Source organism: Psittacula echo (genome assembly GCF_963264785.1).
Source record: "Psittacula echo genome assembly, chromosome: 4".
NCBI lineage: Eukaryota > Metazoa > Chordata > Aves > Psittaciformes > Psittacidae > Psittacula > Psittacula echo.
In genome coordinates this window covers 21,658,007-21,676,464 of record NC_137738.1, presented here as the reverse complement: position 1 = coordinate 21,676,464, position 18,458 = coordinate 21,658,007, and the positions used below count along the sequence as shown (strand labels likewise).

General features: G+C 36.0%; 1 protein-coding gene across 1 annotated transcript in view; it reads left to right on the top strand.

The window, feature by feature from the left end:
• Window positions 1-18,458, top strand: part of BIRC6 (baculoviral IAP repeat containing 6) — a 178,119-nt gene that overhangs the window by 91,747 nt on the left and 67,914 nt on the right. Inside the window, 9 exon segments of the mRNA XM_080614540.1 lie at window positions 577-833; window positions 1,987-2,095; window positions 2,594-2,815; window positions 5,765-6,545; window positions 7,463-7,606; window positions 9,430-9,559; window positions 12,675-12,806; window positions 15,124-15,291; window positions 17,288-17,461. Coding sequence (XP_080470666.1) covers window positions 577-833; window positions 1,987-2,095; window positions 2,594-2,815; window positions 5,765-6,545; window positions 7,463-7,606; window positions 9,430-9,559; window positions 12,675-12,806; window positions 15,124-15,291; window positions 17,288-17,461 — 2,117 coding nt within the window.

The following is an 18,458-nucleotide window of genomic DNA, read 5'->3' as shown; positions in this document are numbered from 1 at the left end:
GAGAGACAGGGAAAATGCAGTGGCTAACATTTTTAATTTCTGCTCCTTTTTTCTGTGATTTTTAAATCTGGTTCAATAAGGTTTAATTTATTGTTGATGTGTATGACCCTAAAAGTTTGTAATGTTAAGGAAGCTGTGCAGGTGTATAACTTTAATGCCAATCACTGTTGCAGGATCTTGACTTTAAATAGGAATAAATGGAGTGGTGCCCCAATGAGGCAGTGTGGCCTTTCATGTTTCACACTTACATTTTGGCCATTTCTTTTTAATATATGAATCAAGAAATCTTGAGAAACTGTAGTAATAAAACTTGCAGGCTCTTCATTGTTCCTACCTGAAATCCTTACTTTCTTACAACCTTAAACCAATGATTACAACAGCAATTACTGATGTATGTTACATTGTGGTCTTAAACTCAGTCATTTTAATTTGTTTTTCTCGGATGATATGTGGTTATGTCACAGCAGTTTTCTGCAATATTTGTCCTAGAATCTAATGTAGGTAGTTATGTTACAGATGAAAAATAAAATAGTAAGAAAATTCTACATTAGCTCATGTTTATGTTTTCCTTTTCAGTATTGGATGGTTAAGATTGTTACACCACTGCCTCACTCACATAAGTGATTTAGAAGGAATGATGGCTAGTGCTGCAGCACCCACAGCTAATCTGTTGCAGACATGCGCTGCTTTACTAATGTCACCTTACTGTGGTATGCATTCTCCAAACATTGAGGCTGTGCTTGTCAAAATTGGGCTTCAGTCCACCAGAATAGGCCTGAAATTGATTGACATTCTTCTAAGAAACTGCTCAGCCTCAGGGAGTGATCCTGCAGGTGAGTACATTGTTTTTCTTTTCAGTTGTTGCTTAAAAACATGGCTTGTATAAATTTACAAATATTTGCATGTTACTTTCTGAATTTGGGTTACCAGAACTTGCCGTTGTGCATTGTCATGTTTCTCAGTATCACAGTCATTGTATGTGAGAAGTTCTACAACAGTAAAACAGTGCAACCAGGGTTGTTTTGATTTTTTTATGGAATAGATACTTAGGTGAATGCTTTGAAGACATGAGAGGACATGCAATATATTGTGTGTCTTACTATGTCCAAATCTTCCAGAATAAAGAGCATCCATGAGTACTGTTAAGGAAAACAAACACAGCACTATTTGGGCAGTAATTGTCTGGAGGGCAGTATATATTCTGAATAGCACTAAGTACTGAAAATATTTACAAGTGGACATACACCTGTGTCCCGCAGTGGAATTTTGCAGTAGCTCTTCCTGTTAATGAACCGGGGCTTTTGTATTTATGATTCTACACCACTTTGCTTTCAAATGAAAGAAAACTGAATTCATGTTTTTTTTCCTGTTTTGAGGTTGCTGATACTAACAGAAAACACTTTTCAAAATGGCTTCCATGACTTATTTTGCCGTGAGTTAATGCTTCAGTGTAGTCTGGTGCCTTTTGCTGGAATGCAGTTAGATAAGAAGTAACTTCATACAGGGCAGGAGATGAACACAGTGAGAAGATTAATAGGAAATAATCTGAGAAAATATTCAGCCTTAGTCCAGTGGGATGGAAATGGGAGTTAACTTCCATTTTGAAATAAATGTTTGCTTTTGTGAATCACAAGGTCTGACAGCTCTATTGGAATTAGTCACATCTTTTTGGAATATTTGTAAGAAAATCCTGCTAGTTAAACGTTTAAGTCCTGTATCTGCTGAATATCGCAACGGTTTTTCCTTTCATAGTAAGGCTGAATGTTACATTGAACGTACGAAATGCAGAGTTTCAACATAGTGGTGTATATGAGAATTGCATCCTTATGTTATTAGCACCACTTAATTCAATGTTAATATTGTAATTCTATAATAATTTCACTAGTACTTTTAAAAATCTGCATATGTAAGTACTTCTGTTGTTTCCCCTCCCATTTTTTTTGTTTGTTTGTTTGTTGTTTTGTTTGTTTTTTTGAATGCTGCAAGATCTGAATAGCCCTTTACTGTTTGGAAGATTAAATGGTCTCTCTTCTGACTCCACAATAGACATTCTTTATCAGCTTGGAACAACTCAAGACCCTGGAACAAAAGATAGGTAATGTTGTTTGGATTGTCATGTGGAAGTGTATACAAAAATAATCTGCTAAATACTGGCTTGATACGACTGCACAGACTTTTTCAGATGTGATTGTTACAAGATAGTGTGAGTGTGCAGACATCCAAAGAAGCTTGCCTCATAGCTCTTTGCATACTTTTCAGAGAATACTGTCCCTCTTTTTTTGCTCTTATTAATGTGATAAAACTTCTGTGGCTCAACCAACTTTTCTCTCAAATACTCAGAACTCAGATACCTGCTATGTTTTCTTTCTCTGTAGAAAGAGAACTTATATTTGGCTGTCCAAGATAAGTGGTTTTAATTAACTTTTTCCCTGTTAGTGATCTAAGTCTTGAGAAAAGAGTTTGAGCTCATTCTTGAACTTTGCTTCAAAGGGAAGGATAACTGTGTAAATTGGATTGCAAAAAAACAAGAAGCTAATTTGTTTCTGAATGTTTCTTTGACCCTTTATAATGTCTACGTCATATTGTCTTCCAGAATTCAAGCATTGCTGAAATGGGTCAGTGATTCTGCGAGAGTTGCAGCTATGAAAAAAAGTGGCCGGGTCAGCTACATCTGTCCGAATAGCTCAACAAAAGAGTATGGTCTTTTGATGCCATCTCCTTCCCATTTGCATTGTGTGGCAGCAATTTTGTGGCATAGTTATGAATTACTTGTTGAATACGATCTTCCAGCGTTGCTGGACAGAGAGCTCTTTGAGTAAGTAAAGCGAAGTTTTGCACCACATGCTTTTTATAGCTAAATTATTTTATTGAATGAAATGATACAACTTGAAGTGCACTCATTGTGAAACAGTAGTGGTAGAGTGAATACTTAACAGTACTTGAACGGATTGTTTTGTAGTTCTAAACACAAAACTGCAGTTGACATATTCCAGGCATAATTGTGTTTAAAATAAAAAAATCCAAAACAAACCAGCAAATCCATGTATATACTTGCACATATGTGAAAGGTAAACTGTTACAAGTTTGGGGGTTTTTGTGGGTGTTATTAATTAATAACTCAGGGCTGTTCTTGTTGAAATTGAGTGTAATATCTGTAACTAATAACAAAAAGCTAGAGAAGTGGGGGGATTTTTTTTTTTTGGGGGGAGTTGCCACTGTTTTTTTCTGACCAGTCTGATTTGAAAGAAACAAAGCACAAACTCTTGAGTGAATCTTGAACTATGAATTTTGTGGATGTTGCTGTATTCTAAGGAAAAGTTCACCCTAAACACCAAATGTATACTTTTAGTGACTCCAGATTGAAAATATGTGAGCAAACATTTCTCCTTTATGTTGCTTAACCATTGAACATCTGTTTAAACAAAGCAACAGAAGAGAAGCCACATAGCTTTGTTTCATGTGTATTATAAAAAATGTAACTGGTAAATTCTCATATCTAGTGAAGCATCTTTCATTTGTACCAGTAATACATTTCCAGTGAATGAAAGGAGCTTTGCCAGCACGTAATTCTTTTTGTCACCCTTAAGAAACATTCATATTTTAATACTACCTCACTATCTCGTTTAGGCACAGTCAAACATTCAAATAATGGGAAATGTACAAGTTATGGTTATTGGTATAAGCATGTGGAGTTCTTACCTATGTGCAACATGATGATCTTTAGATCTGTGACTACAAGCTAGACCTTTTACAAAGACCCTTCAGTGATACTGGAATATAAGTAATAGGTAATTCAGAGCAAGCTTGTTCATTTTGGGAATCAATTTAAGGATTTTCAAATTGCAGGTCAGTTAGTCCCTTCAGCAACGCATTATAACAAAAATACATTTTCTGGATACAAGTAAGTTTTAACTTTTGCAAAGGAAGAACTCTAATAAAAGTAAACTTTCTAAAATGGATAGTCCATTTACATTTATAGTAATATAAAAGTGGGTTTCACAGTTGAATTCCTGACTTTGGAGGAAAGTATGTTGTTTTCATCACAGGACAAAATGAAGGAATGCTAATAAAACTATTGTACCTAGCTTGAGTGTGCATGTTGCAGTACAGCCCTGTTCCTCTACCTCCTGCCAAATAAAACTAGAATTCATATCAGCCAGCATCTGGAGCAAATTATAAAATACATTTTTAATAAATACAGAATTGTTGTCAGACTTCTCTGGGTAAATAATTCTTCTAATAAAAATAATTTCTTTTGTGTATTTTTCATCCTCTTTGATGTTTTAGCTTTTGAAATGTTTTCATTGATTCTAGCTATAACTCCTAGTTTCTCTTTCATGTGATATTCCCTTCTTTCTTGCATATATTTTTCCATCATTCACATTTTCCATTTCAACATTTCTGGTGCTTTGGCTAGGGGATACTAATTTATTCCTTAGTTAGTTTTTTAATATCTAGTTGGAAAAGAATCTTATTTTTCATGGATCATGAACTTACCCAGAAAAATTTTGGTGGAAGGATTGTTTGAATATGTAGTTGGAGAAGAGTTTAAGTTTACCTTTATATGTGAACTTTGGGAAATTTTGACTATTTTCCCAAAGTCATGGGTCATTTAGTCACTGAGATGACTTTAATGTTTTATCTTGGAAAGGTTTTCGTGGGGGGTTTTTTTATCACCCATTCACTAGACTGATGATAAAGCTAACTTTTGGTGAGCCCATGTTCTCTTCTGGACTCTTACAGTCCCTCAGACTAAACATAGACTAATGCTTCCATTGAGGAGAGGGAAAAAAATTCATTGTCTTCAAATAGGAATGTGATATATGATGATACATCCAAACTTATTTGAAAACCTGACACTGAAGTGGCACAAAGTGTGCGTTCACCTCTGTATGTCAAGGTTAAGTTAATGTAACTTACCTGTGGTGTTAGGTGCTGTGAATGCGGGTCTGAAAACTTGCCTTTTTTTTTTTTATCTTAATACTTCACCTACTCTGAAAATGTCTGTATGAAGAAATTACCATTTCACTGCTCTCCAAATAACCACTTCTGAACTTTAAGCTGAGTAATAGGAGCTAAATTAGCTTTTGCATTCACATGCCTTGGATTAGCATTCAATCAGATAGTATTTGAATGGCATTGAGTCCAAAGGTAAGGTGGGATTTTAGCATCTCTGTATCTCTGTTAACTTGCATCCTGAGTGCAAGTTGAGTAAGGATAGTGAGGTTAACGTCATTCAACCAACAAGATTGTTGGTGCTTCCATGTTTTTGCAACTTTCTTACAAAAAACAATAAAGCAAATTTTTAAAAAATTTTGGAAACATGTTAAAATACTTTCAGTTCTTACAGAATTAAGAGACCTTTACTTAAATGAGTGTGTGTGCATGCATGTGTGTGAGCCTTGTAGCTGCAGTGTGGAGAGTTGAAAGCACAAAGAGATTGCAGTTGGCTCAAAACTACATAAATTATGTGATAACTGTCAAAAGACTGAAATCCTTTCATACGCAGCATGCCAGAGAAGCTAGCTTATATCTATTTTAAATGGGGTATGATGAAAGAACTTTAAACACAGTTAAGGAATGCCTTTTGGGTAATGAATGTTTTGCTGATACTGTGATCCAGAAGAGACTTCCAAGCTCAGCACAGTGTGTTTTACAGCTTCTACAATAGTTAATCATAAATGTAGAAAGATCTTTTATGAACCAATGAAAACAGAATAAGAGTGGGAAACTATATATTGACATGATTTTCTGTCTTCTGCAGGTCACTGTTTAACTGGTCCATGTCTCTTCCCTGCAACATGGTTTTGAAGAAAGCTGTTGATAGTTTGCTTTGCTCAATGTGCCACATCCACCCAAATTATTTTTCCTTACTCATGGGATGGATGGGTATCACTCCTCCTCCAATGCAGTGTCAACACAGACTGTCCATGACTGATGACAGCAAAAAGCAGGACCTTAGTTCATCTTTAACAGATGACTCTAAAAATGCACAAGCCCCTCTTGCACTAACAGAGTCTCACCTGGCTACTCTTGCTGCCTCCTCTCAGTCTCCTGAAGCTATCAAGCAATTATTGGACTCAGGTCTGCCTTCCCTGCTTGTAAGAAGTCTTGCTAGTTTTTGCTTTAACCATACTTCTAGCTCTGACTGCACTGCACAATCAATGGATACCACCCAGGACAGGCTTAGGAGGCATCATGTTCCACAGCACTTTAATAAAATGCCTATCACGGCAGACCTGGTTGCTCCTGTTCTCAGGTTTTTGACAGAAGTTGGCAACAGCCACATGATGAAGGATTGGTTGGGTGGCTCTGAAGTCAATCCATTGTGGACAGCACTTTTATTTCTGTTGTGCCATTCTGGTGCTACTTCTGGAGGACACAATGTGACAGCACAACAGACCAGTACAAGGTCTAGCTTACTTTCTTCCACGGTAACAGCAGGGTTGACCACTCAGCAGCGGACAGCAATTGAAAATGCAACAGTTGCTTTCTTCTTACAGTGCATCTCTTGCCATCCTAACAACCAGAGACTTATGGCACAGGTAAGGGGTCAGGAGGTAAAAAAGTTTTAGTTTCTCTATTAATAACTACAGCCAACTTTCAAAACTTACTTTTTTAGCTTTCTTTAACTTCTAGTCAATGACAGCTTACAAAAACAGTTTTGTATTAAAATTGATAGTTTGTTGCTCTGACTTTGAAACATATAAAAATATTTTGACATGGCCATCCAGTCCTATGTATGGATTTGTATTCCTCTTGGTTTAGAAGAATAAACTTTAGACCAGAATCCAAAATACTATATTGAATTGGATAGATCTAAACCCTTCTGAAATGGAATTTGAAAATCAAGGTTCATGCACATCTTTTATGTTAGCAACTTAGAGAGATTTCCTGGTAAATTTGCTTGTGCAGCCATATACCCTGCGCAATCTGTGGCCAGTGAAATAGAGGCTATTGCAGAATAAGGCTTTGCATTTGGAATTCTAGTGCAAATCCAGCTATTTTCCTTACATTTGTTGACCTTGCAGACTTAGCGTTGAAAAATCCTTTTTTAAATTATAAATTTTTTCAGCTAAGAATGATGATCCACTGGAAACAGGTAAACTTCAGTAAAAAAATGAGTACAGTTCTGTATGGTAGCAATACTGCATTATGCAGTGGAAAATTTTTGCTTCAGGAATTGAAAGCTATTTTTGTAAGTATTTAATCTTCTTGGTTTTATCTTTATGAGTAGTCAGTGTACTTACAATTACTTTGTTGCTGTAGTCACTGTTTTGAACTTTTTAATAAAAAAAACAACTTGCTGCTGATGTTTTCTTCAGTGGTGCTCATTTCTGTTCTGTTTGAATAATGACTGGAAGGTAGATCTTATGCACTGCTTATTATGGCTGTGTAGATCTATATTTTAGAGACCTAAATAGAGGAATGTTTTCAATCTGATGTCATTTTGCATTCCCAGGTTCTCTGTGAATTGTTCCAGTCCTCTCCTCAGCGTGGGAACCTCCCAACCTCTGGAAACATTTCAGGATTTATTAGGAGGCTTTTTTTGCAGCTCATGCTAGAGGATGAAAAAGTCACTTTGTTTCTTCAGTCCCCGTGTCCAGTAAGAATTTTTGATATCCATATGGTGACCATGGAATAAATGTAGCCTTTAAAAATAATTAAATAAATAAAAAGAGGTATAGTCAACTTTGAAATGTCAGATGGCAGCTTTTCCTGCTGTACATATTGTAGACTTTTGAAAAGAAATGGGTTTGTGAACCCATTGCTGAGTTGCAACTCAGCATTTTTCATGAAAGAAAATTTAAGCTGCTGTTGTAAGACAAAGCCATCTTGTTGAAAATACTCTGCTTCGGAAAGAACTGACAACTGAAATTTATCTTATGGAAGACTTTTTAATAGTATCCTTATGCATTAGCAGTAAATATAGATGCCAGTTTTAGTCCTTACAGCAGTTCTTCATTATCAGATTCATTAAGGAACAGTTTTAGTGCTTCAAAATCGGCAGAAATCCTTCAACATTAGCCAGAACACCACAAATAAATTTTTGAGTGATACTTGAATTAATTTATAAAACAAATGAATGCTTTTATACTTCCACATGCTTCACTAGAACACAGAATTATAATTAATGTCTGAAGTGCTCTGCTCTCAGTTGAATGCTGTGAATAAAGAAATAAAGGAAAACCAGAAGTTATTAAAGTATCTGCTACTCACATACAAAGAATAGTTATTTTCTGTTTTGGTTTCTGCTGTTCTTACTATATCTTAGAAGTAAAGTACTACATGAGATATATGACAGAGGAACTGGATCAGATAGTATAAAAAGGAAAAGGAGGAGCAAATATGGTTTTAGCACAAACTGAGATAAATTTTTAACATGGCCATTGGTAATGTGAAGGTAACACCTGTCTTCTACTAATATGTTTTAACAGATTTTTACAGAATGTTACTAGATATGTAAAAGGAGAAAAAATATATTGAAAAGAAGTTGTCAGATAATTTCGTTTCTTCTCTTGAAACCACCAGGAAACAGTCTTCTGTTCTTACTGAGATGATTCTTCTTTATTATAGCATCCAAAGAGAAACCTTAAAAAATAATGTGGATGTGCAGCATATAATTTTAGTATATCTGACAACATAACCTTTCAAAGATTGGTTCCTCATTTTTGTCTCACAAGTTCTTACCAAAACTGTACTTTGGAAGCTAAATTGTGATTGTCATCAAATATTAATTTTTTTTATAATATTGCATAACAATGAATTGGTCTTGTGTGTGTGTGTTAGTAAAGGCGTCTTCTGATGATGTGAGGAAGGGGTAAGTGTAATAACTGTAAAAAGTACTGCAGGTAAAGAATGATGCAAAATGCAAACTGAGCTCAAGCTAAAACATGTTAAGATAAAATCCTTGAAGTGTTTTAACTAGCAGTGACTTAGATTTCCATCATAATAGCAAAAAGTAGATATTAGGTCTAGAATAAACTTCATCCTCAAGTCAGAGCAAGAGAGAAATGATGTCTTTCTCTACTCCAAGTATATTGTGATTTTCCTAATTTAATTTCAGAATTAATTTCTAATTTCATAAGTAATTGCAAGTCTCAGACTCAGTTTTTCTCTCATATACAGCTATGTAAAGTAATTGTTTTGTTGTGGTTTTTTAACAAATACGATAGCATATTTGATATGGTGCTGATCTTAAAAATACTCCAGGCTTTTGAATTTTTGAGTTAAAAAAATAAACTTGTCTTAATTTAATGCATTTTAGCTGTGTACCTTCCAAGTTGAAGGATATGTCAGTTTTCATTTTTAGCATGCTAAAGATCTAGCTTTATTTTGCTGAGGTGAGTTTATAAGGACATAATGTTTTAACTTATTTCTGAATGTCAGTCATGATAAAAGTTGATTTTTTTATTTATTTATTTTTAGCTGTACAAAGGCAGAATTAATGCTACCAGTCATGTCATTCAACATCCCATGTATGGAGCTGGACACAAATTTCGTACCCTTCACTTGCCTGTCTCAACAACTCTAGCAGAAGTTCTTGATCGTGTGTCAGGCAAGTTTGCAATAGTTCATATTTTACTTTTTTAAATACAGTTTCAAAGAAGAAACCTCAAACCCCAAAAAACTGCATAAACTAGATATATCTAACATAAATATTTGCTGCGTTCATTGCTAAATGGCAAATACGAAACAGTGGGCTAAGTTTTAGGCTTTTCAGTGTTCCTTACATGTTGCATTTAAAATGTGCTTTCACAGGTTAAATACTGTACTGTAGTATAGAACTGTTTCTTTCTTGTTTGTAGTATAGAACTATTTCTCTCTATAAAACTGGGGTGGTGAAGGTGGGATTTCTATTTCATTCGTTTTTTGGTTGGTTGGAGGTTTTTTGGTTGGTCTCAAGACAGAGAGAAAATCATGTTATGGAAAGGACATTAATGAAGGCTCCATCTAATTTCTGTGGATATATATTTGCCTGTTACGTAAACATTTGGGTTTGCTTACTAAGTGGAGATTGAAAACCATAATTTAAATTGAGATTAATTTTACAGTTATATACAATGAGAGGATAATGTTAAGGCATGAATTTTATTTGTTTGTTCAAAGTTCTGTACTCTCAGTTGTACTACTTAAATATACATGGAGAGATGAATCCCTCTCTAAGGAGTTCTTTTGACCACACCTCTGTTGACACCTGAATGGTAGATGCCTTAATCTTAAAATGAATCCCACCTTCAACTTTAGCATCTATTTAACACTTTAGAAAATAGAACTGCCATATTGCAGATGTGCACAGAAGTGTGCACGCTTAGAAGCACACACATCTGACTGGATATGTGTGTTCTTGTCTGCAGATACATTGGTATGTGTAATTTTTTGGAAACTTTCCATTTCTGAAGCAGATCTTCATGGAGTTCAGAGGAACTAGTACTTTTTTTTTACATCTACTTAAAATCTTTATGTTGAAATTTGCTTGGGATTTTAATTAAAAAGTAGTGAACAAAAAACAGTGAAAAATACTTGAAGCTTATTTACCAGGCAATAGCTCACTATTTCTGATAGAATTCTATATTCACTTACTGTGCAGACACAGTCATGTGGAATGTGACTGAGGTCTTCAGATCTTTGTGCAGTTTATGGTCAGAGTTACTGTAATGGGTGGGATAGTCACTGCATATGAGGTAGGGGTCAGTTGCTGAGCAGTGACATAAACTGTACTGAATAGCTGCCTTAGTGGTGTATTGCAGTCAGCTTGATAGCCAGTGCTAATAGGGACTGGGGAGGGGAATGTGATGATGTGATATACTGTAGAGCCTGTAATTGAAACTGATCACAAATGCTGACTTTGTAGAGCACCATAAATTTGGGGTTTGCTGCAGAATCATTACTCCTCAGTTTAACTCTCATTTTAAGTTGGAATAATTAATTCTGGAAAAGTACAGTTTCTCTTATATTTCCATCCCTCATTTAAAGTGATTTCTCTGACTGTTATTAAAAGCTTTGGGGTACTTTTATATCATTCCATGAAGTCCATGGTTAGGACGTAGTAAAGCAGACTTATATAAGAGGAGTAAAATGTGTGTTTGGATTGAGAGGGAGAAAGACTGGGGAAGAGGGAAGAAAAAGAAGTAAAGACTGCCACTGCAACAAATAGGAAGTCGTGAAGGTCTTGTGTCAGAGTCTGACCCTTGAGTTAACTTCATTTTTGTTAACTAAGCTGTTAGTGTCTCAAATTGATTGTCTTGCTTGCTGCAAAAATAAATCACAATAAGTATGTTCATGTCATACTCTTTCTCCCAGTCTTTTAAAAATGTGTGTGGGAGGGAGAGATTCTAAAATCATTGCTAAATCTGCTACTTGCATTCCTTCACCATAGAAAGAAAATGTGCAGTATCACTGTAGATAGGATTGCTCTAGGACAAATACCAGTTGTTTTGTATGTCATTCAACTTAGTGTTAATTTACTGGTCTTGGATGGTCAGAAAAATGGAACAACAAATCTGAGTATCACCTGAATAGCAAAAATACCATAGCTTAAGCTTCCTTAATAATTTTATTAATGGCCTTTAAATTCTCCAGCACTAAATGGGCATTCAGACCAAAGTAGAGAAGTTAAATAATAATAGTAGTAGTAGTAATAATAAGAATTTTTTATAGCAGCAGTTTCACAATTTCATCCTCTGTATCTTCTTTCGGTCTGCACTATGTCTGACACACATATAACCAATGTCTTCAGGCACAAATAATAATGTATTTTGAAGCTGTCAAACCATATCTCTCTCAACACCTCACCCACTGGTGATACACAGTTAAAGTTGAGCTGAATGGTACTTCTAGGTCTTGATTTTGTGGTTGTAGCCTAAGGCTGCTGTGGCTGTGTGGAAACAAGTTACTACTCAGAAGCAATTAGATTTGGCTATTCTGGTGCCAGTGTTGTACCTTACAAGGTGTGAAATGATCCATTGTCACCGCACGTGTGTCATCTAATAGTTGCCTGCTGATATTTGAGATGTACACTAATTGACTGAACCAAACCAGTTGAACTGCAGTAATGTTCACTTAAGCAAGCAGCACAAGTTTTAGATATGTAATGTACACCTTCCAGCTTCAAAGGAATAGTCACACTTGCCAGTTGTGAAATTGGGTCAGTATATAACACTAAACACCCAGACCTAGATACAACAGTTAATTTTAATAAGTCTACAGGTGTCCTTGAAAAAAGTTTTGGATTTTTTGGTTGAGTTTTTATTGTTGTGTTGTTGGGGTTTTTTGGTGTGGTGTTTTGGGTTGGGTTTTTGGGGCATTTGGGTGGGTTTGATTTGTTGGGGGTTTTGTTGTTTGGGGTTTTTTGGGGTTTTGTTTTTTTCTTTGCTTAACCTCATTTTTCTTTGATTGAAGTAGTGTTTTAACATGAATACATTTGGCTTATCAGGTGTAGTGGTTTTAAACTGCTGCAGTTTTACATTGTCAAAGGAGAGATTTTGGGGGGAAGAGGACCAGAATTATCATAATACCATACTTCATAGATTCTTATTGGACTATTACTGCGAGGGGTGGAACTCTGAGCCACAAAAGTAGTTGAGAATAGCCTTGTTAAACAGCCTAGAAATTAATAAAATCAACTTTGTGTCTTGAAATGCCATTCTTGCCCTTTTTTTAACCCTGTATAGATACCCCCAGTATTACAGCCAAGCTAATTAATGAACAGAAGGAAGATAAAGAAAAAAAGAACTATGAAGAGAAAGAAAAAGTAAAAGCAGAAAATGGATTTCAGGACAATTATAGTGTTGTCGTTGCTTCTGGTATGTCTTTCTTTTTCTACCATCTAAAAACATCTTTCTGATGTTAAAAGAGGGTGTGTTTGTGTGTGGAATATCCACCTACAATGGTTTTATTACTAATGATTGTTAGAAAAATTGTAGTGCCCAGTTAATCTAACTGCTTGTTAGGCAGCAAAGAATGGTTCCTGGTAGAACAACTGCCTCTAGCAGCTTATGTACTTTGATAAATTTCTACCTGAATGTATCAGTGATTATGTTGTGAATGCTGTTGCTAGTGCATTTTACAGGATTTTGTAGGCACACACATGGAGCTCGGATTACATGGCAACATATTAGCATTTGTATACTGTTACTGTGGTATGGGTATTGCTGTCTTTACCTTTTAGGAGTGCCTGGTGCATCAGAGTTCAGTCACTCCCACAATATGCTTTGGAAACAGATCATATACTTTGCGTAACAACTGGTGGTACTCTGCTAAAAACTGTCAGGTGGAGATGTAAGCACTGAACTGTTACTCCACTTGGAAACCACAAATACAGGATTTTCTTCCAAGCATTCATCTTTTAAAAGCTAATGTGAAGATCCTCCTGAAATCATTCATATAAACACTTTTCTTCTAAAACTATTCTGGAAGTTATAGATTGAACATAGTAATTTTGCAGTGGTACAAGATTACAGTTCAGATGATGTCTGTAGAGGTCATTAGTCTTTCAGTTTGAAGTTCTGGTCTGTGTGGAGAGATTAATGAACTTCAAACTACTCTTTTCCTATCTAGTTTTCTGCCTTCGTTGAGGTACCTCAATTTCATTTACACTTCATGAAGCATGAAGAAGAGATGCTGATTTCCTTTGACTTCTGACACCAATATTTCTTAAGCTTTTTGTTTCAGGTTTTTAGATACAACTCTAAACTCAAGTGTTGAACAGGGCAGCAGTTTCATGGATGTTGTTATACATTTAAAGCAACACAGCTGATGTTAATAACAGCATATTTACCTGGAAAGATATTTGCAGTAGGTGCCACTTAAACAGGGTAAACAGGTTTTGATAATATTTAAAATGTTAACGGGCCCAAGTGAAGGTTTAAAACATGAATAAAGAGTCTACAAGTTAAAATAATAATATGCCAAGCTTGAAGATAGGGCATAACGTAGTCAGCAGCGATGTCTTATCCCAGTTGCGTCTCTGATCATACTGCCTGATGATATATAGCCCATTCCCTGTTTAGAATGAAGCAGACTTAAGTATTTCCTTCTTTTTGTTTGCATTTTTTCCAGTTAAGTAAAATAGTTTAAATACAAGCTTACTTTATGTGCATTTGGGTTTACCACTTGTTTGTGAAATCTTTTCTTCTTTTATCTTTATCTTTTCATATATTCTGGTGATTTGTTGAGGTTTTTTAATGTCCTCAGAGCCTTAAATCCAGTATTTAACTTGTTCCCTATTGGTAAAATTAATAGAGGGCAGAGATAGTATTTGGAGCCTGATCTTTCTCAGAAAAGCTAGTTCAGTATACTGAGATTATTGGACAGTATGTTTTGTGTTAGAGCTGCTCCTACTGACCAGCTGAAACCAGAGTGTATTACAGCATTTCAGGTGTGGATGTTGTTGGTCTTGCGGCTGCTCTTGGTTAATGATAAGGCAGTAGTTGTAGGTGTCTTTGGATCTTAACCTGCTGATCTGTCACCTCCATAGAAGGATACATGATAGCAGTATATTTTTGCTGTACCTTAAGTCAACTTAACCTGTCCCAAAATATGGCAGCCTTGCTATATGAGCTTAGTACTTTTACGTACCTCGTTTTGCCTTTTAATTATCATGTAGTGCTTTAAATGTTTTGACCAAGGCAACTCTAAAAGTATGTTTAAATATGTCTTTCATCATGTGGTACTGTCACTACTGCAGCTGAAGTCACGTTTGTAGACCAGAGAGGTGGTTGCTATCTGTAGTCTGTGCTGAAATATCTGTCAATTTAGATTTTTTTTGCCTTTTTTACTTTTAGTTGAAAAAACAACCTAAAAAAGTTTAACTGTAGGACCCATTGCTGGACAGGCTCTTTAAGAGCAGAATCAGAATAGCTTTTGCTTTCTTTATGGATGATATGATCTAGTACAGTTATGGTTTGGGGCTCGGGGGGGAGTATGCAGCCTTGCAACTGTAAAAATACCAGGACTGCATCCAAATATATATTATACATGAATGCTATTCTGATATATAATTACTCAGTGCTGAAAAATTAATCTTTTTTGCTATCATTGAAGCTGTTAAGTGCATTGCGTCTTGACTGACTGAACTTACTAAATACTAGAATGAATTTGATTTTTTTTCTTCTGTACTAGGTTTGAAATCTCAGTCAAAAAGAGCTGTTTCATCCACCCCTCCACGTCCACCATCAAGGCGAGGAAGAGTGATGGCAGATAAAGTAGGTACCTCTTCCTCAGGAGGAGAATCTTCCAGCAAGACTATTAGTGTTCCAGTCTTTCATCTATACCATAAACTTCTACCAGGTGACTTTAACAACTAATTTTAAACTTCAGTCTTATGGTCTTTTTCAGTGACTGGTATGTCATCAGAAAGTAGATGTAATGCTAATGGACATCTTTATCTTTTTATTGAGAGTCTTGGAACTGTAGAGCCCTTCTGGGTTGGTAACAGCTTTCAACAATAAGTGGAGCATTTTAACATCATAGTGGCCTGACAAAAGTAATGATTGTGCTGATCTTCTTTGTAGTTCCTTGTTCATAAACAAAATCTCAAAATGATTTCCGCCTTCACTCAGAAATAAAAGGGGGATGGGTTCATGAGGTGACTCACATTTTCTTTCACCTTGCAAGGCAGAACTGAACTGGTATTTGTGCCCTGTTACTTCGTGTTCTGAGTGGACAGCCAGCTTGCATTCCTCTCTGGAAGGCTGATTTGGCAGTTCAGGAATATTCTTGAATTCCGTAATACTTGTGTTTTCAAAACCAGCATGTCTTAAACAGCTAGTCGTGATTTACATATAGCAGATACATTTTATCAGGTATCTGGACAAAGTTGGTGGTAATGTTGTAGTTGGAGCATAGAGGAGATCTTATAGGTCCTTTCCAACTTGAGATACTCTATGATTATTATTCTGTGATCTCCTATAGAGAGAGATTGGTTGTGACACTGGAATTCTCAACCTTAGATTAAGGATAATAGGACAGGAACATGGGTGAAACACTTGAATATCATGCAGAAGAGCAGCTTATCTGGTTTGTAGTAGAGAAATAAGGAACAAGCTGATGGAATTAAGTGGTAAACTTCTCATCAAAGTCATTTTCGCCTGATAAAAAATAAATTTGCAGCTTACTACAGAATTATATGAGGCTAACCTCTGGCAATTATTAGAGGGATCATATATTTGGATTAAACTATCTAAAATTGATAAAGCTAATGCTGCTATTTTGGAGAGGAAATCAAAACTCTGTGTGTGTTTTCAGTATCTTGCTGGCAAAGGCTGACTGTCCACTAATGGTCATGCGGACCATTCTGTGTGATTAGGTTGATCACACGTCTTGTGCCAGTTGTTACAAAAAGGGAAGCCATGGAAAGCAGAATCGGTGATAAAAGAAAATGTAGAAAACTCAGTTGCACATTGGCAAGACATTTTTAATTTTAATTTCTTCAGACACCATCTGCCACTGAAGAAACAGGTTGCTACTAAAGACCTTCCTGGAACTTGTATTACTTGATAAAGTACAGTCAAGGTGAAGTGGGCATGCTAAGTGTATTATAAAATCCAACTCTAGAATATTTCACCTCAGGTGTTATCAGAAATTATTCACTACTTGTTATCAGGAAAAAAAAAAAATTGTTCTGCCTTGAGAGTAGTTTGTAACTTCAGGGAAGAACATATTCTTTGGAAACAGCAGAGTAGCCAAAATCTTGATTTGAGTAACCAGTTTGGGCTGTATTGCATGTGCATATCAAGTCTGCATTGCTGCTCCGAAAATTATTCCTGGCAGTGCCGTTCATTTTTTTTCTTGCTGAGTTGTGTCCCAACACAAGAGTAGTGAGCTATGTTTGGGATTAATAGGACTGAAAAAAGAATTGCAGTTTGTTTTGGTTTCCCCCCCCCCCCTTTTTTTCCATTTCAGCCATTTTACCTTGTGGTCACATACCTTTATGTCACCACAATTCAAGGATAATGCAGGGGTGGGGTTTAATATTAAGGGACAGGCAGTACCCACCTAAAATGCACATAAAATTATAACCATTTGTTAGATATGCGAAGTGCTTGGGCTCTCAGCACAGAGCTGCCTTAGGGAATGTTGGCATGGTTCTTTGATGGTTGGTTCCAAACTGATGGGGCCCCTTTTCCCAAGAGAACAAATGGTAAAATTAAGGCCTTGGTTTGGAGCCAGGTAATATTTAGTCCACTTGGCATCTGTGGTACAAGTAATGAGCAGCACCTGGACATGTATGTTAAAATAACCCAATCATCATTTTCCTCTCTGACTTGATGCCACTGTTGCTTAGGCCAACCGTTACCAGCTGAAATGACACTTGCCCAGCTTCTGACTCTGCTCTATGACCGTAAACTCCCTCAAGGATACCGATCAATAGATTTGATAGTTAAGCTTGGCTCCAAAGTCATCTCAGATCCAAGCTTATCAAAAACAGACTCATTTAAACGTCTTCACACAGAAAAAGGTGAGTGTTCTTACTTTTTTGGCATCTTCATTTTAAAATGCTTTTCTTTGGGACAAAAATGGTTTTGATTTTCTTGTTAAGAAGCATCAATTTTCTGAGTTTTCCTGGATGATGTTCCTGAGCCATTCTTTATAAGACAAGTGTAAAACTTAACGATAAAGAACAAATTAATTGGCCATCTTTAGACTGTATCTGTAAGATGCACCAATATGGTTGTTCTGGTTTCACTTTTCTTTCTTCATTGTAGGGTTATATATATATGATACAATTATATTATTATATAGATATATATACTTTATTTCTTGACAAGTATACTGGTTTTCTGTAGCAAGTGTATATGCTGATAACCAGGGCAGATTAAGTAATGCAGGAGCTGGTTGAAACCATCCAGTTTCTAGGAGCCTGTGAATTTTTCTGTTGTGGCATCTTGGGTACTTAAATGCTTCTTTGAAAATGGGAATTTTTCTGAAGCCCATCTAGGCAGGTCTTGTAACTAGCTTTTAAAAACATTATTTTTAACATTTTCTAATATGGTCTGTTTCTTGCTCATGTTTTTTCTAATTGCTTGTTATTACTAATAGTGCTGGGGAAAGGGGAGGGAGGAGCTGTATCCCAGGAGTTTGGTTTGAAATATAGCGTTCCTTCAGGGAAGGACTTAGAGAAATGGGTCGTTGAGATTAAGCTAGATTGATCTGCTGATCACAGAATGGAATTACAATTTAATCATTGATCTGTTTTAAGACAAGAGCTTCTTTTTATTTTTCCTTCTTTGGAAGGCTTACAGCTTTTTACACTGTAAAGCAGAGGGGCGAGTCTTCCTTTAAAATCTTTATTTAAAAATTTTCCTCATCACAGAAAATCAGACCTTTCTTGTGGTCTGATCTATTCATGTCATCACAAGCAATCAAAAATTGTAAGTCATGTTCAGCCTAGCATGGTGGAATCCTCCACTTCTCTGATACTAGGTGGTGATCTCTTACTGAGACCATCATGTTTG